A 23,198-nucleotide genomic window follows, 5' to 3' on the forward strand; every position below is an offset into this window, starting at 1 on the left:
AGGATTTATAGCATGGTCCTGTGTAGACAGGGTCATGGGGTAGTCATATAGGAGTTTGACATAATCTGTTCTTGCAGAATACCATTGTCTCCTCGAAATCGGGAGAATTCTCAGGTATATGCTAATTAAAATTTGCAGCAATTCATTTCTATATGTGTTACGTGTGATATTCGGTCAACTTACCGACTTTAATTCTGAGCATATTATATATAACAGATAACAAGTAGCTTGTTCCCATTCAAATAATGCAACTTGTGTGTTTGTGCCACTAAGTCCAGTTTTGATGTGTCTTAACTGCATTTGTGTCCCAAAGCAAGCCATAGTTCATTTTATTTAAAGAGTTGATCAGTATCGCATGAATGCTTTTTGCTCTACAAAAGGCACACATCTAATGGTCATCTCTGACTTGCTCTACGAAAGGCACATAATATGTAATGGTCATCTCTGACTTGCTCTACGAAAGGCACACATGTAATGGTCACCTCTGAGTCTTTATTGCAACACTTAGGAACATAAGGTGAACACTTATACTCCATAGATCTCCATAAAAAAAATGATTATCCAAGAAAATAAATTTAGTAACTCTTCATAAGTTAAACTATTTGTGAAGTCCACCCAGCGTTTGGAATTCCAGTTGAGGATGAAGTGTCATTCTCAGTTCATCAAATTCCCAAATTAAGCTCCTGCATCACGAGATGCTTCTGGGGCGTGTCAGGTTTTCTTAGAGCAGAGCGGACCCACTCATCGAGGTCGTGACCTTTAGGATAGAAAGCTCAACAGGTATTTGACTGAATAATAGAAGTGTGCTTGAGCATGAGACTTGACGTGAAAACCTGGTTAGTGATTCTTCTCCTTCAGCTACACACACACACACACACACACACACACACACACACACACACACACACATGCGCGCATCCTGATTAGCTGCTCCCTGTGGGTTCATACAGTAAGGATGACTGGGAGTCGTAGAAGTACTTTTAAGCACTCCAGTTTCCTCCAGTTTCATAGTGTATGCTTGACGGACAGAATAAAACTTATTCTTCCAGCTGTTCTTGAATGAGGACAGGGCGGGGGGGAGGGGCACACATAAAAGGAGAGGAAGCCAAAGACAGAGTCAAATCTCAGCCAAAGCTTCACACTCAGCCTGTGTTTGCCTCCGTCCTTCTTTATACCCAACCTTTCAATCCATCAAAACGTCCTCAAATTTTCGTCCTTCCAATCGAGAGCCCAGCCGCTAACGTGGCCAGATTCCACGTAGAATGCCATGACTTTATACACAAATAACACACCTCCACGCCGAGCCTCTGGCGCTTTGAAAGCACATTTTCTAAAAAAGTCTTAAAACGTAGAACTAAACCTATACGATTTGAGGTATCGCTAAAATAAAGTAAACAATGCTGTAGAGAGAGAAAAACTCGAAGGAGATCCAGATCCTACCACACAAGCTACCAAAATGTTTACAATCGGCGAACGGCAACAAACCAACTGCTTGTGTCACGTTAATTAAAATAATAGAAGTAAGAAAGTATGCTCAATGTTGAGGTACCTTAAAAAAAAAAACCCAAAAGTTTATAAAATATTTTATCTGCATCAAAATATTCTTTGGAGAACAAAAATAAAAATGTATCATGTGTGTTCTTCCCGGTTGATCTGTAAAAGTCAGAAAAATACACAGTCCGGGGTATTGAACGGTCTGAAAATCCATGATGCTAAACATCCTCTAATCTCGCAGCCTTTATAACCTTAGTGATCCGTAGGGATGTGCTCCCTGGATCGCTACGGAGAATCCCACTTCTGTTTCTATTTAAAATTTAGAAAGCAGTTTAGTTCCAGTCAAAGCAGAACAAGTGACCTGACTTCCACTCGTGCAAGCACAGCGGATGGACACTGTGTCCGAAATTTCCTTCAGGGCTCCGAGGATGCCTGCAGAAGGTCCTGAGGAGAAGAGTGGTTTCCCACAAGGCTCCGGGCGAGCATCATCCAAAGCGAAACTTCAGTCTGTACTTCACTGGGCTGGGGCTTCTGCGAGGTGGCGACAGGGGAACCTTTGGTTTCACGGGGCTGGGTGGCTTTTTCTTTTCTGGAACAGTGACGGTGAAGGAAAGTTCCGGTTGCTCGGACTGCTTGAACCTGGGTAGGAAGTGGGTGGAGACGTGCTGGGGTTTGACCCGTGGGCTGCAGCCTCTTTTGGCTTTCCCTCTCTTGTTCAGGGCCACATACCACTCCCGGCCTGTCTTTTCAGTTCTGTGAATCGCTGACGCATAGGTATTATAGCTGTTTTCTTGGAATCTCTCCCTGAACTTACAGTCATCTGTAAATTTGGCCTAGAGGTGGGAGGAAAGAGAAAATTTAAGTTGTGACAGTTTTTCAGCATACAATAAATATGAAGTCTTGAAAAATCCAAAAATTGTATGAATCTGGATCCTCGTACTCTGTTCCCTTTAAAGTTAGAGTGTGTGTTTGTGTGTGTGTGTGTGTGTGTGTGTGTGTGTGTGTGTGTGTGTGTGTGTTACAGGTGGGTTCTATATTCCTAAGCTGTCTCTGTAACAACTTTTATTCATTATGTTTAGGTGGTGTCATTGTGAACACAAAGACTTGGAACTATTAAATTTAAGCATTATGGACTCTCATTTTTATTACGTATAAATGTTATTACTCTTTTTCAAAATACTTTGAAATTTGTACCTAAAGTTTAACTTAACATTTTCCCCTGTGAGTCAGGAAAAAAAAATAGAACTATATTCCTCAGAAACAATTGCCCAATCAAACGTGCTTTTGTGTATGCAGAGAGCCATGCTCCTCCTAGGGATGCAGTTAGCAGAGTCTTGTGAGTCTTTTCAAACAAGCGTACATTCTCAGTGTTATCGGTGTGATTCTTGATGCCAAGAAAGGGGTAGCATATGGCTTTATTAATATGGCGTGTGTTAAAGTTCTTCAGGAAAAAAAATATATTCACATATGTGGTTCAAGAAAGTACAGCTGATTCCAGGAAGGAAAAAGTCATCAGCCACGTTTCACCTGAGTCTTATCCACACCCACACAGTCAAGCTCGCTTTGATGCATAGAAAGGTAGATTGGAAGGGTCTGTCAAGGTGCAGCTTATGATAAGAGGTCATGTGACCTCCGTGCGCTGGGAGTACAATGACAGCAGCAGAGGTGGTAGGTAGGAGCTCAGGACAGCCAGCATTGCAGCTGTGTCATGTGTGAGACAGTAAGAAGGTATATATGTGCATGAGAATGCATGTGGGAACCCTTACAAATGCTGCAATGTGACTTGGGAGCTTTGTAGAAAAGAGAAGTGACGGGACTGACAAAGCAAGCCAGTGCCACCCCTAAAACAACTTGTCTCCCAAGCTGAGCAATCTGGAGGTATAGGACAGAGGGACAGTGTGGGTGGACTTCGGTTTCCTACCATGGCCTGGGACTGCCATCTAAGCTCTTATCCTTCCGTTCCTATGCAGAAGCCTGGCCTATATGGCCACTATGAGGACCAACACATTTCCCAAGATAAGGATCTGTAGTTCTGATCAAACATAAGAAAGCCCAAAACCTTGAATGATTTAGGAGTTCCTGTGCTAGTCCAGACTAACAAGACTCACAATTTCAGAGAGTCCCGTTTGTACAAAGTTCTTGCGTCTGAGAATAACGGGTGGTTTTTCCCTGCTGCGGTATGCTTCTGTGTAGAAAATGTTCTGTTCCTTGCTTTTTCTAATAATACCAAACTTTTCTCTGCAATGAAGATCACACACTGAAATCTGAACGTCTGGACCCTCAAGGAAAATCACACAAATCCATTAATAAGACTCCCCTAAAGAAGTTATTACCTCTGCAAATCCAAAAACACAACCCACCTTAGAGTGTTTTCAACATTTTTACCTATGTTTCACAGTTTAGTTTTTTGGGGGGTAAAGGGACAGGAAAAATCCAAACACCTTTCTCTGTGAAGCCCCTGGCTGTCCTGGAACTTGCTCTGTAGATCAGGTTGACCTCAAATTCATAGAGATCTGCCCGCTTCTGCTTCTGCTTCTGCCTCTAGAGTACTGGGATTAAAGTCATGTGCCACCACGACCCAGTGGTCTCCTTAGTCTTTCCCCCAAGTTCAGGTAAGCTTCTTTGCAATGGCTATGAAGAATATATATATGTATGTATGTATATATATATATATATATATATATTCTACACACACACACACACACACACACACACACACACACACACACACATTCTTGTCTTTAATTCCCAAACTGCCTGCCAGTGTCTGCAGAGAAGGCTCTGTAATGACCCTTATAATAATACCATTAATAATATACATAATTTGCTCCTGGTTTGTCTTTGTAAATTCAACATATTTTTATCTATAGTTGTTTAGCTCTTTAAAAGGCTTTCAACTTAAATAAACACACCTATGATTTTAATATTCTGTTGTTGTTTGTTTTGCTTTGTGTGAGACAAAGGCTTACTATATACCCCTTACTGGAGCTCTCATGTAGACCCGTCTGGCCTCAAACTCCCAGAAACTGTCTCCTGGCAGAGGGCGGGTTTGGTTTGTTTGTTGCTTTTACTTTACTCTTTTATGAGACAGGGGATCTCTACGTGGCCTTGACTATCCTTGAACTCACTCTGCAGGCCAGGCTGGACTCAAGGTCACAGAGCTCGGCTTGCTTCTGCCTGGGATTAAGTGTAAAGGTGTGTGCCATGCCTGGCTTCCAGTCACAGTTTTAAAATAAAAATGTCACCGTTTCAGCTGTTTGCAGCACCATAAAAAGAGAAGCCTTTTAGGAGGACGAGGTGCATCTCATTAACAAGAATAACAGGCCAAAGCTGCAAACAGGTCCGAGTTAGACTCTTGGTATTTGGGAGGGCCTGGGTTTAGTCTTTAGCATCTCAAACAATAAAACTCTTTTCATTTAACAATGTTGCCAGATGACAAGGGCACTCGGGCTTTCCAAGGGCTGCATTTAGTCTTGTTTATTCTCATGGTAAAGACACATAGTCTTTCTAAGGACATGTCTGGCACATGCTTGTACATATGCACATGTTCATATGTGATGGCCAGGGAGACTGTTCCTCCTTCAGAGGTCACAGGAGAGATGGCACTGTGCTGATGCCCTGTACGCCATGTGCAGTCCCCATTCCCTCCACATCCTACGTGAAAGCCGGAGTAAAGAGAGTCAGACTGTTTGGGTTTTCTGCATTGACGTCTAATTTGTGGTTGGTCTGAATATTTCCCCCATCTGTGATGTACCAGAGCTATTTGAGCAAATCTTTTCACGGCCTTCTTAATTAGGAAATCTAGTTTCATCTCGAAGGACTGATGGTTGCTATCAATACCCTCCCCTTCTCAAAGGTCTAACGGTGACTAAACGGAGGATCTCCAATGCAATGGTCAGTGTGGAGCATCTCGAGAGCGAGGGACCAGGGAAACATGGGCCTAGCACAATATGCATACATTTACCAAGTGAATACAATGACTCTGTAAAAAACGTTTGGAGGATGGCTTTCTAGAGTGATTTGTTTTTTTTTACCTTTTTATGAAAAGTAAATCAAATAACATATTTTGATTACTTAGCCCTCCCTCATTTCCTCCAATATCCTCCATCTCCTGCCCATCCAACTCGATGCCATGCCATGCCATGCCATGCCATGCCATGTCTGTCTGTCTGTCTGTCTGTCTGTCTCTGTCTGTCTGTCTCTGTCTGTCTGTCTCTGGCTCTGTCTCTCTGTCTCTCTCTGTCTCTTTCTGTCTCTCTCTGTCTCTCTCTCTCAAACAAACAGGGAAATAAAACAGACCAGGATTTAAAAAAGAAAAAAACACAAGGAACACATGCAGACAAAACCCATACAAATCACAAAATCAAAAACCATAAAATACAAGCAAAAGACCAGTGATTTTTTTAAGTGCCCAAAGGAATATGAGAAAAATTACAAAAAGAAACAAATAAAAGCAAAACAAGCAAGCATTCAAAACCTACAAAAGCACCCCGAATTCATTTTGTGTCAGTGTCTACTACGGGGCACCGGGTCTGCCCATAAATGTGATTTGTACACCAGTGAGACTCCACAGGAGGAAACTGACTCTTCTCGGCAATCAAGCTGTCGTTTGGATAGCTTCTGGGTTAGGAATGAGAGTGTCCAATTTCCTCTCACTTCTGGGACCCCATCTGGCTTGGACCTGTGCAAGCCTTATGTACACTGCCACAGTCTCTGTTGTCCTGTGCACATCTGCCCTGCTGACTCTGGGAGACACCGTTTCCCTGACGTCCTCCAATCCCTCCATCTCTTACATGATTTCTGCCTCCTTTTCTTCTGCATCTTTCCCTGACTCCTGAGGGGGAGGGGTTTGATGATGACATCCTATCTAGGTCTGAGTGTTTCTAGGGGGATTTCATGCCACATTCTCCTTTAAATTACGAGATTTTCTAACAAAGTATATGTTTTTTAAATCATTGACATGCATCATTTCCCTGGGGGGAAGAGTAAAGTTGGCATACGTGTTTTCATCTATCAAAGGTGTGATATAGACAGGTAAATCAAATGCTCAATGAGCCACTGAAACCAGCCATAGCTTTAGCATTCACACACTGTCTGCCACTAGGGCAGCAGGGCCTCCGATCTCTGTCTTTGCTGGAGGATGGCACACCTGTAATCTTAGCACTCGGGAGGGGAAAACAAGAGAGTGACGAGGAGGTCAGTGAACATTCGTCTCAGCAAAGAAAGAAAAAATCAAAAAGAGACTTCTCCCCTATCTTTGTTTCAGATATGTTTGAATTGATTTGATAACTCTTGCTGACTGTGTAGCCAAATGGCATGGCATCTTCAGATTCTATAGAGAAAAACTATATAGGGACATAAGCCCTTGCCGTCTCCCATAATGAATTAAATTATCTGTGTATTTCTCTTTCATTTTATAAGTGTCTGGACAAATTACAATCAAGAGGCCCTGAGTTGAACATTAAAGTGAAATATTTAGACCAACTAATTTATTGTAGTTTACTATTTCTGTCAAAACAAGTAAAATTTAACCAATTAAATTATGCATGCTTAGATATCCAATCATTACGCAGAGGGAGGGGATACATGGGCTGCTAATGAAAGCAAGAACTTTTTACTGCCCAACGGCTGCGATTTCGGGTATGACTACCTAATATTTGACAAAGGGATCAACAAACAGTGCTGGTGAAACTGACCTCTGCCTACAAAAGAATTGAGTTAGAAGCTCATCTCTCACACCGCATAAAGACACGTGAAGTGGATCAAAGACCTCAACTGAACACCCAAAGTGTTGAACCTACCAGAGGAAAGCAACAGGCAGTGTATTTCAAGTTCTAGCTCCTGGCAAGTGCTTCCTGACCAGGACTCCAGTCGTGCAGGGAATACCCCAAGAATCAACGGATAGAATCCTTTGCAATTGGAAGGTTCCTATGCACAAAGAAAACTATCGGAAAGCCTGCAGAATGCCGCAAAGAGGTCCTATCTAGAATACACAAAGACCTGTAAAACTTAAACACCAAGAAAATCAAACTGCCAGTTGATAAGTGGGCATGAGGAGGCAACTCTCCACAAAGGAAATACTTGTTTCATATTTTTTTTAGGCATTCAACATCACTCAGCCATTGGGGAACTGCACATCAGGAAACTGCAAATTAAAACTACTTTGAGTTTCATCCAGTTCCCCATCAGAATGGCAAGACCAAGAAATGAAATGTCAGCAGGTGATGGTGGGGATGGAGGAAGGAGGGAAGTTTATGCACTACTGACGAAGACTTTAAAGCAGTGTGGACACCATGGAAATCTATATGGACCTACTATAGGACCCAGCTATATCAGCCTGGGCATCTTTGGACACCACTCTAGCCCACTGTAGAGACATTTACACACTCATGTTTATTGTGGCATTATTCATAAAAGAAGAGAACTGCAACCATCCTAGATGACTATCCAGAGAAGAAATGGGTAAGGAGAATGTGGTACTTATACAAAGTAGCAGTTTATTCTGCTGTAAAGAACAGTGAACTCACAAACGTTTCAAACATTTGGTGGGGAGTATTGTATCAAGCTAGGTAAGGGATACATAGAAAGACTAACCACGTGTTCTTTCGAGTCTTTCGGTGTTTTTATTAATGCAGGTGAGAGGTGAAAGTGGGTACAGGCCGTGACGTTAGAAAGGAGGCCAGAGGAGGGGGAAGGGAGTTAAAGAAGCTGATGCCGAGTTTGGTAGCAAACAAACGTGAGACATCAAGTGGCTGTTGGAGTTAGCATAGAGGGGTCGGGTTGAGGGAAAGGAGACAGAAGATGAATAACTACAAGCTGTCTTTGAAAACAGTGAAATCTATTACTTTGTGGGCTAATTTATTTATAAATAAATAAATAAATAAATAAATAAATAAATAAATAAATAAATAAGTCGTGCTTTTGATTCTACCGTGTGTTCTCACAGTGTGGAATCAATTCTAAACGATCTGTGCTTTTTCAAAAGTTCTCGCTGCCCACCTGTAATCTCTGCATTGGAAAAGCTGAAGCAAAGGATCTCTGGGTCCAGGCCAGGGCTACGCAAACAGCAGTGCTCAAAGTGTACACGACAAATGAAGATGCAGTTCATGAACGAGGTGTCCACTGGAGCGAACTTGGATAGATGGTACCTAACACACAGGGTTTATACGGCATTTCATCCCTCTCTGTCTCTCTACCCATCCATCCATCCATCCATCCATCCATCCATCCATCCATCCATCCCTCTATCCCTCTATCCATCTATCTGTCTGTCTGTCTGTCTGTCTGTCCGTCCATCCATCCATCTGTCTGTCCATCCATCCATCCATCCCTCTATCCATCTATCTGTCTGTCTGTCCGTCCGTCCGTCCATCCATCCATCCATCCCTCTTCCATCTATCTGTCTGTCTGTCCGTCCATCCATCCATCCCTCTTCCATCTATCTGTCTGTCTGTCCGTCCATCCATCCACCCATCCCTCTATCATCTATCTGTCTGTCTGTCTGTCTGTCCGTCCGTCCGTCCGTCCGTCCATCCATCCATCCCTCTATCCATCTATCTATCTATCTGTCTATCTGTCTGTCTGTCTGTCCGTCCATCCATCCATCCATCCACATCTATCTATCTATCTATCTATCTATCTATCTATCTATCCATTTTACCATGTTTGCGTTGGTTGCCTTCTTTCTCCTAAAAATTATAAATTTGAGAAGAATCGACTTAATCTCAATAATTAACATGTTATTACATACTGGAATAAAAACAAGTATCAGCCAAAGTGTGCTGTAAGCGGTTGCCGAACTGCGTGGATCCCAGCTTCTGGCTCTACCTATGTTCAGGAAGGTTGGGCTCCCACCTTTACTTTCACTCATGTTGCTGTGTACAGCTGTGTCCTGGTGTAGGGCAATGCGAGCCCAATGGAGCTGCCTTTACCCTTTACCATGTAAGTCATATGGAGGTCCATGGAAACCCTGTTATGCTATCCCAGCAGGGCCACAGCTCCTGCTGGACACTGAACATCTTACCATTCTATATTTCATTATTCCTATGGATCAACAGAAGGGATTATTGGGTTTAATAATAACCATTCCAGTAATACAGTGGCAAATGCCAACTAGGAATTGTCCTAAAAATCAGAGAGCAGATTTATATTTTAGTTCTACATAACCTCGGAAGGCTTAAGAACTTTATACAGATATTTAAATGGCTTCAAAATAGACAACTTAAAGGACGTCGATATAACTTTTAAAAAATTAATCTTAGAGCAGATTTAAGATGCCTATTTCCCTGTCTGTATCTCTAGAGATTCTAGTTTAATAAGCGTGAGATGGGAGTCTGGACTTGAATCACCAGCAGCTAGAGAGCGGTGATGGAGTCAGGGTAAGGGTTGTATATGGAGACCGGGGGTAGAAAACAGGTCTTGATTTCTGGTGCCTTTAATAGCCCTGGCAAACTGCACCACTCCACACACGTGATTCCCCTGCAACCATCAAGATGCTATTACTTGGCCCTAAGTCCAAATAAAGACACTGACCACCTAAAGTCCCACATTTTCATGTACCAGGTTGGCTGCATAGCTCTCATCTCCTGACCAAGACTACAGTTCTTTCCATAACTCAGACTCAAGACTTGTCTCCTCACATTTGTGCAGCCCACTCACTCTGAATTTCTCCCATATTCAAAGAGTAATAAATGCTAAGTACCATCCCCCAAACCATCAGACAAATGACACACTATTCCTTGCTTTAAGCAACTTGGACTTTGAATCAATAAGTCCACTCGTTTTGCCCACATTTCTTCAACAAAGTCCTTCTCACCAACCTGACAGAAGGAAAACTTAAGAGTCTGATACAAGAATTAACTGCAAACCCATTCTGGATGGCAAATTACTGGCCCTTTCCTTTTTCCATATAAATGAGCTCTTACAATGCTAATGGCATTTCTATACCTCGATCCCATGATCTTGACAGGAAGAGGACCTCATAATAGGCTATTTTCCTAAGCGACAATGCTGCTCTAGTTTTTCTGTTTCCCCTTTTACTAAACACGCTGAGCTTGGGGGGCTGTTGGCTCCTCATTCACTGCCCCCCAGCGCTGGACATCCAGTCCAGAATCTCCTCCTGGCTAGCCAGCTGGCACACTCTGAACCCAGGAAAGGAGAATCTTCTAGTCCTCACTTGGGGCTGATCAGCACACATTCCAAGCCTGTTTCGTAAACTCTGCAATTAGCCTTCCTTCCAAACATGATCCCCTAAAACCTGGAGACATAAGAAAATAACCATTTGACCACATGCCTTTCTCTGGATAGCTAGGCCAACACAGTTTTTCCCAGTGCATAACAAGCTATCATGCATACTTCATGAAACACTTCATGAAACATACTTCATGAAACACACGTGCTATCCAACTTTCCCAACATTCGTAATTTTCCTTTCTGGGTCTAAGATACTAAAATGGACTGTAGGACTCCAAAAGGACTAGAATACTATGAGAACAGGGACATCACCCTCCCTGCCCCCCACCTCCATGCCAGTGTGAGCCTGAGAACCTTGCTTTAATTCTGATTCCTTGGCAAAAGGAAAACCTAGCAGATAAGAGGCCAACAGTGGTGTCCCAAGGAACAAAGGCTAATGGTGTGTAGGATTTGGGCTAATCTAAAAAAACTGAGGAACCACAGGTACTTGACCTTGAAATCAGAAGGAGACATTGGCGATCGCCCACCAGCTACCAGAGACCATTCCGGAAGATAGTAGAGTAGTAATAATTTCTAGACACTACAGCAAAAATTCTGTACATAGTCTTGTGTAAAACACCACTGTCACTACTGCAGGTAGCAGCTGTAATTTTCCTATTTGTTTCTACTATAAAAGCCAAACACAGGGTATTCGATAACTGTGACAGTGTGGAGTGGAATTGGTCTACAAGTGGTCTGCGTGCACACCCAGAGGGATACACACTTCACTCCTCAACTGTGTAGAAAAAGCCAGAAAGGTCCTCTGGAGGGCTTTCCGTAAAGACCTCGAACATGAAGAGCTGAAAGTCTGAGGAGGACACATAGCCTCAGAAAGGGCCTCCATCCAGAACAGGTTAAGACAGAGAACAGAGCCATGGTGATGCCTGACGAACCCTGCTGGCTCTCTAGGAAGCAATCATTCTCCCCTATTCTCCAGAGTTCCTCACACCTTTTCACCAAAGGACCAGACACACTTTCAGCCCATAACACCCTTCTCTCTTGCGTGCCACAGAGAAAGAGTGTGGATTTGGGTGAGTGGGGGAAGTGGGGACGATCTTTCGAGGAGTTGCAGGAGGGAAAACCATATATTGTATGAAGGAGAAAAAAAACCATTTTCAATTAAGTTCTTTTAGAGCATGCTGGGAATTTCACACAGTGGGGAGGTGGCTATCTTGTGCGTTTGGAATCCGTGGATGGTTTTGAGGAGAGGTGGATGTGGAAGAGGGGATGGGGTGTGAGCTTGCAACACCACCTGTCCACTCGAGGTTCGAGTAAGACTTCTATTGTGAAACTGACAAGCAGGACAATTTCTGTCAGCACCAGCGCCACCTCACTCATGCTGCTCAGTCAGGGCCGGGCTGCTGTAGTACGCCATCTTTGTCTACACCCATAAAAATGCAGCATTCAGAGCATGAATACTTTTAGGAACGCAGCAGTTCCTTTTTGTTTGACAGTTATCCTTGAGGGGTTCCCTAAGCAATGCAATGTCACCCCGGATATGTCTGTGTAAAGCTCTGTGGCAGACACATCCCCTCCCCTGCAGACTAAAATAAAGTACTGGAGAGTTTGAGGGGAAGGCTAGGGCCGAAGTAAATGTTTTGAATCCAAGGGAAGGTGAGAAGGTGGAAAATAATTTACAACTTTACACATCTAGTCTAGGATTCTCCTCTCCTCCGCTAGTTACCAGGGCCCTGTAATGTTCTTAACAATCTGCCGGTCTTCACCTTTTATGTATGGTGTAAGACTATGACTTAATCAGACACTGACTAATTCCTATAAGCACATGAAAACAATGCAATTCATTCCCAAACACAAGGCTACATCTTCAACTATCATATGCCCGCAAACCATTTGGATATCTAAAGAGGGAGTTTGAAGAGGGCACAGTTTTCCTTCAGTCCTACAACTGTGTAACCTTAGGAAAGTAACTACCCCTCTCAAGCCTCTTTCCTTGCCTCAGAGTCTGATGAGGTCATGGGAGTGGAAGGTCCTTTGCAGAACCCTGAAATTACATCACCGTAGCCTGGTGACCAGCCTTAGCTCTGTGATCGGAACCGAGTTGAAATGGACAACCCACTATTGGGGGATTATTTTCGACAGTTACCTGGCTACTTTACACATCTAACTCACTTTCAGTTCAGATGAAGAGGCCGAGAGGTGCTCTCTAAGGCCACTGCAAGGTTATGGATATGAAGCAACTCACAATCTCTGCGTTACTGAGTGCGGGGTCGTGGTTTGGGTGATAATACGGTTCTGTAAATATCAAAACCAAGTCAAGCAAACACATTGAAATTTAGAGGAATGCCTCTTCATCGTGCTCCAGTACAGCGAAAACAGGAAACAAAGCTAGGCATAAAGCCGATAATTGCTATGATTAATGCTGTCTCTAAGCTTGACTTCTTTAAAAATAAATCACTTCATAATTTAATTAGGTTTCCACCTAGAGAGAGAAAAAAAAGCACCAATAGAAGCTCAGATAAGAGAATGGAGGTTTGGACACAATCTTGGGGCTTAATTTTTTTATCTACAGTTCAGCTCAAAGTCATCAGAATGACTTTTCTATCTAAGAGCCCCAATGAGTGACAAGACCAAGGCTTGCTTTGTACTGTTTAAAAGTCATTATTCCATGAAATAACTTTGGCCTGGCAGGATGAAAAGAATAACAGATGCTGTTTTTGCGTTATCTGCATTATTTCTCCCAGTCATCCGTAGACATTTGGGTCAAATTTCTAGAAATTAGTTACTTGCATTTGACAGAGGAATCATGTATCCTAACCTCTCGGTTTGACCCTTCTAATTGGCATCCACTTATAATACTTGGCTTTCTGCGGCAATTATCCTCTCGCTGGCCCGAGTTTCGGCTATTTTTGTATGCACTAGTACACAGATGAGAATATTTTCAGTGTTAGGATTTTACATCCCTCAGACAAACCCACAAGAGGTGATCTCCTGTCTCGTATCTTAGGGCACTGAGGTTCTGAAGGTTTGACAGCCTCAAAGCGGAACGATGGAAAGTCATTATTTTCCAACCTGGATGTGAATTTTTTAGTGACCAAAGATTATGCTTAACAAAACGAGAGATGTCTGATCCCCCCCACCACCACAGAAACAAGTAAAAGGTTACTTTTACTTGTCCAGCCTTTATTTTGAAAAATTGTTAGTCCTTGCTAAAGTAAAACAACCCAGAAATGAAACAAATTGCTTCTGTAATTCTTGAAATTAATGACTAAAGAGTCTAACAAAAGGTTTCCATTAGTCCTAGATTGCAGTGGTTTGCTACATTGTGTTTAGCTGAGTGCATTTAATAATGCACACTGTTTATGGAATACTTAGAAGGTCCCAAAGGCTGCCCCTAAGGACTTTACGTGAACCATCTCACAAAATCCCAAGTAGCGACAGTGTTCTTCAAGAAGCTATTAATTCCTTCCATGCAGAGGAAAGGAAATTGTAAAGTTTCCCCATATAGAAATGTGTGGGATTCTTACTGGCTACCTAAAGGATCCACAGAGTAAAAGGTTAAGAAGCAAGCATCAGTTTATCTCATCCTTACGTTAGACTTTCAGTATGCTTTGAAAGTTACAAAAGAAATATTCAGCTATTCATTTCCTATTAGTTAAAGAACTACCTTTAACAAGTAATTGCCTCTTAAATTTATTTGGTGTTAAAAAGACTCTTCTGTCATAGAAAAATCCTAAGTAATTTTTAAGTGTGGTACATAGACACTAAGACAAATAAATTCTAGGTATAGTGCAAGCTAAGAGACAAATAATTTTTAAAATGATTATGAAATGTGTAAGTCATCTGAAGAAAACTTTTGAATGCAAGATTGATATTAAGTAATTATAGTTGAAATGACAAAAATACAAGAGAGAAATCCCCCTGCTTCATCGAGCACGGTTTCTTTCTGGGAGGTGAGAGGCTCTACAAACTTTGTCTTGTCTTTTACTTCCTTATATGGAAATACATGACAGCACTTAGACCCGAGTTCGATATCATGAATGACCTGTTAAATCAATTAAGAACTCCCCTATCTATCAAACACACATGCCACCAAATGTAAAATTTATGTGATGCCACGGAATGGCTCATTGCTGTGACAGTTCTCTAAAGAACTAACCAAGGGCTCTCTAGAAAACTAACAGTGTCCATTCATGTGCAAAGGCTGTGTACAAATACATTTGCCCTTTACAGTCTCGGAGACTTTGTTCTCAAGACAGTGAAATATCCCAGTGATTACTTACAGATACATACACAATTGATTATTCAAACATATAATTTTACCAGAGAAAAAAATTAAGTTCCTTAAGCAAATTGTCTATCTTATCTACTCATTTTGAAAACAATCACTTCACTTTGTTACAGACGTAAAAACCTGTGGAGCACTTTTTAACAAACACGAAGCGGTTTCTACTTACACTTGCATGGAGTTTTCCTTTTTTTGACATCGCTAAAAATTTGTTGCTGAAAACTCCTCGTATTCCTACAATCCCCTGAGACACAGCAAATATTTCCAAAATACCTAGGATGACAAAAAAATCCCAAAATAAAACACAGACTCTTCTACACAGAACTGTGAAGAATTCAATGTCTACGTCGGCCGTTCTCAGTCTTTACTACTGAGACCAAATAAAAGAACACGTGATGACCTTTCGCGAGATTCAGTATGTTAAAGAATGGGTAGCACTGCGTGTCCACTCGGAACGACTTATTTCAAGATTCAGAGACTTTATTCTGCTTCCTCAGTACTTCTGTGTTTGCAAATAGCAGGTTGTTGGAGGTTTTTTTTGTTTGTTGGTTTTTTTTTTTTTTAATTTGACAATCGATTCTTTCCAAGCCCTAAAGGTATTGAAAGAGGCTTTTAAAATATTTTTTAAAATATTCTAATTTGTTGCTACTTCACCAGCAAGAAAAAGTCAAAAGCCTGGGAATGTATAATTTCTTACATAAAACAATCTTTTTAAAACTGTAAAAACCACACCTAAGGTACTAAAAGATATCAATGACATTACTTCTGTGAATGGTGTAATGAATTACGTTTGGAGAAGGATTGCACTTTAAGTCATGCCCTAGAAAAGAATGTCATGATCTGAATAGTGTTGTGGCCGTGAAATGTGCAGTCTGTGTGCCAAGACCCTGTCTCTTCATTTCCTACAGTCATTTCACGCAGCCATGTGCCTAACTGTTCACTGCAATTCATTGAGGGCTTTAAATAAGATTCAGTGTGCATTCTTCACAGAGCTAGAAAGCCTGCCTTTCCAGTAATAAAGTCACAAAGGAATTTATATAAATACGAGTAGAGACAATATTCTTGTTAGTTGTACTTATGATATTGTTAAAATATATAGTGTATTTCATTAGGGCTGAAATATATTAATATAGCTCATCAGAGCTGAGGGAAGAAAAACCAAAGAAAACACAGAGGAGGAGAAAGCAGATCTCAACACTTGGACAAAACTGTTTCAAGATTGTACCCTGATTAAGGTATGTGGTGAGAACTCTACAGAGGGGACATTTTCCTCAGGTTTCCTTGAAAGAGCAATGTCCCCTGCAGGACTTGACCCATGTGCACCACGGTTAAATTTGCCAACAAGGACGCTGAGTCCACATAGGTGAATCGACTTACTGAAGACTTACATGGCACAGTGCAAGCTGGGCACCTGTTGTTCTCACAAATGCACCGCAGTGTACTCGCTCAGCTCCGCCTGTTCAAACACTTAGAAACTCCACAAAGGAAGGGGAACACCCAGGAAACTGTTTTGTCATTGTTGTTTTGAACAGTCTTAGCCCAGAATGAGAAAAACATCTTGGAAAAATTGCAGGCATCACTCTAGCATTGTCGTCTTTTCGTGAGAATTAAAAGAAACAAAAAGAAAAAAGAAAAAAACAACCAAAAACAAACTAACAAAAAGAAACAAAACAAAACAAAACTCACCTAACAAGGATCTTGTGTTAGAGGAGTGTTAATAGATGCTAGTGTCCTGCATGCCATTTCCTCTCAAATATTTCTAAAATTTAATTTGTGTAGAACTTAATATAAAAATGGTTTGATTGTGATGCGCGTCCGAGGAGTTAGAAGCACCATCACGTTACCAGATCCTGGCGAAGGACACGGAATACTTTGTAAAGGCACACGCACCAGTTTATATAGGGTATAAGAGGTTTCGCACACATGGTGCATTTAACCTTCTGAAATTTAAAGTATACTTCACACGTATGTTATTTAACTTAATAAAATAAATTATAAAGATGTTACACATTATTATTAAAACAGGACTGTCATATCTGATAAAAAGCTATGTTTGAGTCAGAATTTAAGAATGAAATTGGAAGCATCAGTAAAGAGTTCCAGCCTTTAGCTGGTTGGGGATGAACGTGTGAACACTACACATGTGATCAGAAGCACGGAAGGGTCATTGTGAGAGCTCTTCTTTGTAGAGTGATTGACGCAGGAGGGCAATAGGGCTGGATGATGAGCTGTTCATGGTTGTCTTCAGTGTACTCGTGGTTCTAGATGTCTGGGGACGCGTTAACTCACATAGTTATGCAGCCCAAGAAACATTTTTCTGATGCCTTTTTAAATTCAGTATATTCTGTATCTTAATTATTAGGAAGCCATGACAATGAACTTGAAGAATGTTCTGTTCTTCGTATGGATGTACTCAGCTTTATTAATGTAAACTGGTCATATGTTAGTGAAAATATACAGCAGGATCAAAGATCGAACTCTCGCACTTTCAGTCTAACTTTTGAGATGTTGAAATTAAATAATTTTATATTTACTTGGTTTACAAAACATATATGTCCTTGTTTAACTGAACAACTGCTTTCTGACCTAAGATCTTTTTTTAAGAACTCGTTTCAGCTCACTTGTATCTCAATACACTGCGTATTTTATTCTATTTGTGTTCATTATATACATTTTCATTGCAATTAATTTTAAATATGGGGAGATGATGAAATAATGCCTATGAAAGTGTTGTTTTATTACACATTGCATTGTTTGTATGATAAATTTTATTATAAAATGCACATATTGCCCTATAATGGAAAGTATGTAATTTTAGGATTTAATGTTCCTGAAAGCTTAATAATCATGTGTGTATGTGTATGCATGTATGTATGTGTGCATGTGAATATGTAAATGTGTATATAAGAATTGCAAGTTGGTAATTAATCTTTTAATCCTTAATGTAGTTTTTACCTGATATTGGAATTATTGTTAAAATCATAATTTCTAAACTAATATCAATAATGATTTCACACAGTCTGGTTTTCTAGAATACCAGCCCAATTCTGCACGACTCACAATGGGCTTTCTTTATCTGTGCTATCTGCTTCATAACGCAGATCTCAGTAACTCATTAAAGAATTCTAGAAAATACTGTAAACCCATGTGCATTAAATCATGAATTAACGCCTCCCAAGAAACATTTCTCTAAAGCTGACTTTAAAAAATTCAGTATAAACTTAAGGGAAATTTCGTGTTCACCCTGTGGATGTTAAGACAGTGTCCTTAAGCAAAATTGTGGAAGGCAATTGTCTTACAGACCTGCCAGTGACTATCTGGTATGATCTACTGTCTTGGGGACACCCCAAGGAGACTCATGTAGGGGCCAGTGACTGCCTTTGATGTTGCACTGTGTTGGGGACAAACCCCTTGTAGGTACATGTGTTTTGAGCTGCTCTTACTATTTTCTGTGTCTCTCTCCTGTTTGGGAATGGGTGTAGAGAACTCAGGATAAATTAATTCATATGTGGGTACTAAAGATGGTGTGTTATCTTTCCCAAGATGCTTATGGTTAGGAGAAGAGAAAAGGAGAGACAGAGATGGAAGGAAAAGGCCTTTCTTAGTAAAATAATCAAGGTTGATATCAAGATTGAAAGAGACAAAGTTTTTGGTGTCTCTACCATTGGTCCTTAATCCACTTACTTCAAAGGATGTCTACCCTTTAAGAATAAGTTTACCTTAGTAAGGAAAAGCATGCACAGCTCCCTTCCTGTTCTTCTTTAGCTCTCTTAATATCAGAAGGTGCTATTGATGACCGGGGACACATTATTACAGGAGAGTGCATGCTAGAACAACATAGACAGCACATGTGTTCAAAGCTTTCAATAAAGCATTTGAAAATTCCCAAAGAAAAAATATGGAGAGCCGAGGTTTCTCTACTCTCACCCATGACAACAGATATGCTCTGCCAAGTTATCAAATCTTCGTCTTGAATGATTCAATTTAGCACAGTCTTTGCTGATTAAATTAGTAACAAAATTTCCCCTTGAATTTCTCTGCACAGTAAACTCTGGTTTATTCAGCCTGGGGAAATGTCTGATGAGTGTATGATACCAAAATGGATAGTCGAATCAGACTTTCAGAACAAAGTGTAAAACTGAGGACTGTCTTAACCAACATGTGAATGAAATCTTCGTATTTTGTGTGGCTACTTTGTACATCCTTCACCTAAAGTTGTCCCTCTGAACTGCTAACTATCTAATTTCATAGTTTAAGTGGCTCAAGGAAAGCACTGTCTGGAAGCTAAACTTGACAGCTTATAAGTTAGAGCAGCTGATGTTTTCTCTTCAAGGTCAGAGCTCATAACCCCTCGTCTTGTCTGTCCTTCCTCTTTCCCCAGCATTTCCTTCCTACAAGGGTTCATATGCAAGATGCTAAATACCACAGTCTGCCTTTAAAACATGGTACCACTATTGAGGGAGGCAAACCGGGGCCTTACTAATTCAAGTACCTAAAGAGACATTTTAGTATCTGTGGCTGGAGCATGATTTTGATAGTCAAACTAAACAAATCTTCATGATTGGCAAGTACACTGATTATCAAGTAAAAATTGACATCTTATTTGACAAAAAAAGTCTTATTGTGACATCTAATAAAAAATAACTTTTATTCTGAGGGTGTTTTTTTTTCCCTCAATGCATTTTGGCCTTTCTTATGAGACACAAACATATAGTCTAAGTAATACATAGTCCAAGGCACATGCATATATATATATATGTATGTATATATATACATACATATATATATACATATATCTTCAAAGTGCCCTACAGTAGTCAATTGCATGTAGATGCTTCCTTTTCTTCCGTGGCTACCTAAGTGTAAAGAGACATTTTAAATTTCCAAACTCCATGCCTCTCCCACTGCACATAAAGTCATTCACAGAGGTGTGTTGGGAACTCCTGACATCCAAAGGGCTACGACTGTGAGATTTAAGTTATGCTTTCCTTTGAGAAATTCCTGCGGAAGGCAAAGCCAGAGAAAATGCAAAAGGGAAAAGAAAACATAGCAGGGAAGTAACCAGAGCAAGCATGGTGAGGCAGGTGCCCTACATTGGGTGAGTGAATGAATGAGTTAATGAATCAATGGATGGATGAATGCCAGTCTTTTGAAAGATACAAATTACATTCCGAACGGTTGTGTAAAATCGCAAAGTTGGGAGTTAGGAAAAGGCAACTTACAAAGTTTTATTACTCTCTGCCTAGGATACATCTCCTGCTGGCTTGTGGCCACCTTTCTATGAGGATTTTAAAATAAATTAGCCCCTAGAAATAATGGGTAGCTGGCCAGTTTCTTCTTTGGATAAATGAAATCTGTTTATCTGTTCTCCCTTTTTTCCATTTGTGTTTCTGTAAATGTCCTTCTAGTGGGGCCTAGACTGTAGTCACATTCAGCGTCACTGGGCTGAAGTGTTCTGCTTCCAGAACTCCCTAGTACTCCAAAGCTACCCCAGGCAGGGCATCCCACCCTACTGCTGGATCCCTGCAACCCGGGCCTCTCCTGAGCAAGCACAGGTTACACGCAGTTGTTGCTCGCCCACAGCAGCAAACTAGAGAAAGGCTGTCTCTCGCGGGAGAACTGAATCCTGCCAAACTAGGAGAGTGAGTAGAAATACTGAAACAGAAGTAACATCTCCCTGAAGCATCAGAAAATCCACCCTTACTGGAACAGATAATTCCTCTCATACACAAAGACCAACGTTCTTTCGTGAAGAGAGGAGGTCCAGTGTGGACCATATTGGAAGCTCTGTGACTCTAATAGGATGAGAGAGAGACTAGGGCCCTTTCTGCTGGGCACAGCCTCTCCACTTGCACCTCAGCCAGCTGAAGGAGTGCTCTCCAAAGACAAAGCACGCAGCTTGCAGGCGGCACCTGTCGGGACTCAGGAGCCGGATCCTCTTAACTCACTGAAAGGGGCTGGTGGGTCAGCCGTGCCACCTGTATTTGAATTTCCAAACCCTCTCCACAGGCCCCAGCCGATAAAGTCCGTGGTTCTTGGAGCTGAGTAAACAGTGTTCTAGTTTCTGGGGACACTGGTCTAGTGAGGTGTGCCTGAGAGTCACCAGGAAAACCAGAGGGGACAGGTGACCACACAGCACTCTCTCCCGCCCCGTTTCCGCTCTCCACGGTTGTCTGAGCGGTCCCTGCTGTGGCTTTTATCTGGTGGACTGAGCCCTGCTGGAAACGCGAGGTGAACCTACTGAGAAAACACCTCGCTGGTCTACCCTGCCGAGACAGCTCCATTCACACCGCTCGGGAAACACCGCTCACCTCGGCGGCCTACGAGCTGCGAGGGGAGTGCGAATGGCTACTGTGATGGTCAGAAAGGCAGATGGAGTGGAGGGAACGCGGGTGGGAGGGAGTGAAGGGGACGCGGGTGGGGTAGAAGCAGAGAGGAAAGGAGAGAGAACTCAGAAAAATTTCAAGTTGGATTGTCGTTTTTTTTTAAGTTGTGCTCAATTTACAACCATTTCAACCTCCTCTGTAGTTCTTTTAAAATTAAGAATTTCCATCTGTCCCTGGAAACCAAAAGCTAGCAAAGTATTGTCAGGGTCTCAGCCTACTAAACGTTGATAAACCCAGCACCCGACTTAGTTACCATCCGTCTGTCCAGTTTTCCAGATAGTGTTGCTTTCTTGCAAGCAGAACTTTGTTCTCCCGATGTATGTCCGCATAAATCCTACGTAGACATATGTAGTTGGTCTGTGTGCCTATGTATGTATGTATGTATGTATGTATGTGTATATGTATGCACACGTGTGAAAGGTGCCTGTGCATATAAAGTTACATACTCATATTCATATAAAAACATAATATGGGCTACATGGGATATTTGCAGTTGGAGACTGGAAGTACTCAGATCTGTTCTTTTCATAAACTAACGTAAATTGCGTACAGGGAATTAGAGATAGACTTTGACGCTTAAAGAAAAATGCGCTTCTGGTTGATAAGTAGAAAGAAATTGTACCAGGAGGAAGATTGTTACTTCTTTCATTATGTTTTTTCCTCCAGCTATGGTGCGTGGCTGGTATTTTCGGCCAGGGCATTCTAGAAAGGAGCTGCTTGTCTCACACAGCAACCTCACCTGGGGTTAGCCATGCCTGCTACCACAGAGGGGTGCGTCTGCTCGCCCCGAGTAGACGCATCTCCGCGGAAACCCTACCGGACTATTTCCAGAACCAACTGAGTCCCAGACGCTGGGGTTCCTAGAGGTGCCCCGTGGCCCAAAGGAACACTGACCGTCCCTCCCAGAACAGGTTCTGTTGGAGAGTGAGCAACTTACTTAACACACTGGCTTCGTGGGATCCATTGACTTTGCCATCCGGGTAGATCTGCAGATGGAAACCGATGCCCACTCTGCAGTACAGGCTGCCGGTCCGGCGCCCCGAAGGGCTCCACTGGAAACTGCTGTGCTCCGAGCCGCTTCCTTGGCTGCCCGGAGAAGCTGCGACTGGGGAAGAGGCAGAAGACGAAGCAAACGTCGCGCTACTTCTGCCCCGGCTGCCGCTGGAGTCTCCCGGGTTCCTAGGAGGCGCGGGTTGCCCTTCGGGAGTGAGACGCTTCTCCCCTTGAGCCGGAGCGCTGAGGATCAGGTGGCTGCAGAAGATGAGGAAGAGCAAGGACAGGCTCATTCTTCCGGCCGCGGGGGTCCTAAGTGCATCTTGCAGGGCTGGCTCCGGGCTCCGTAGCCCCCGCGCGGCTGCGAGCCTCTGGCGCTGCCTCCCTCGCCGCACTGGGTGGACATAGCCTCGGGGAAGGGAGAGGGAGAGGGGGAGAGAGAGAGAGGGGCCACCCGAGCTGATCTCGGCGCTGGCACCGGGATATTTATAACGCCAGTGATCTCACTGCTCCGTGCACGCCTGCGAAGCTTCCCCTCACCCGCCGCTTTGTGTACTCACTGGCCGGTGCGGGGAGGGAGCGCCGTGGTCCTGGGGGCGGGGGTGTGAAGGAGGAGGGAGATGCGATCCCGGGAGTGGGAGGAGGTGTCTTGCCCTCAGAAGCTGCCCCCTGGACCTTGGCTGCGACCACGCACGGGCCACGCAACCCGGAGGGCCACCGGGTCACCCCACCCCCTGCCCGAGCCAGCCGCTCCGGAATCGGCTCCGCGCGCGCCGCTCTCCACGCAAGGGGCACGGACGGACGGCAGGCAACGTGGGCACGGGTTCCCTTCCTCTGTGGTCACATGT

General features: G+C 42.6%; 1 protein-coding gene across 2 annotated transcripts; it reads right to left on the reverse strand.

Moving 5' to 3' along the window:
- Window positions 1–472: 472 nt before the first annotated feature.
- On the reverse strand, window positions 473–22,810 carry Fgf5 (fibroblast growth factor 5). 2 transcript variants are annotated; one of them, NM_022211.2, is made up of 3 exons: window positions 22,295–22,810; window positions 15,141–15,244; window positions 473–2,327 (listed from the first exon to the last, which is right to left on the reverse strand). In NM_022211.2, the coding sequence occupies exons 1-3, from the start codon at window positions 22,641–22,643 to the stop codon at window positions 1,980–1,982; spliced, it is 801 nt and encodes a 266-aa protein (NP_071547.2). In that variant the 5' UTR covers window positions 22,644–22,810; the 3' UTR covers window positions 473–1,979. The 2 variants fall into 2 exon arrangements, with proteins under 2 accessions (NP_071547.2, NP_001399265.1); NM_001412336.1 differs by lacking the exon at window positions 15,141–15,244.
- Between the last annotated feature and the right edge of the window lie 388 nt (window positions 22,811–23,198).

The sequence above is a fragment of the Rattus norvegicus genome, chromosome 14, assembly GCF_036323735.1.
Source record: "Rattus norvegicus strain BN/NHsdMcwi chromosome 14, GRCr8, whole genome shotgun sequence".
Lineage (NCBI taxonomy): Eukaryota > Metazoa > Chordata > Mammalia > Rodentia > Muridae > Rattus > Rattus norvegicus.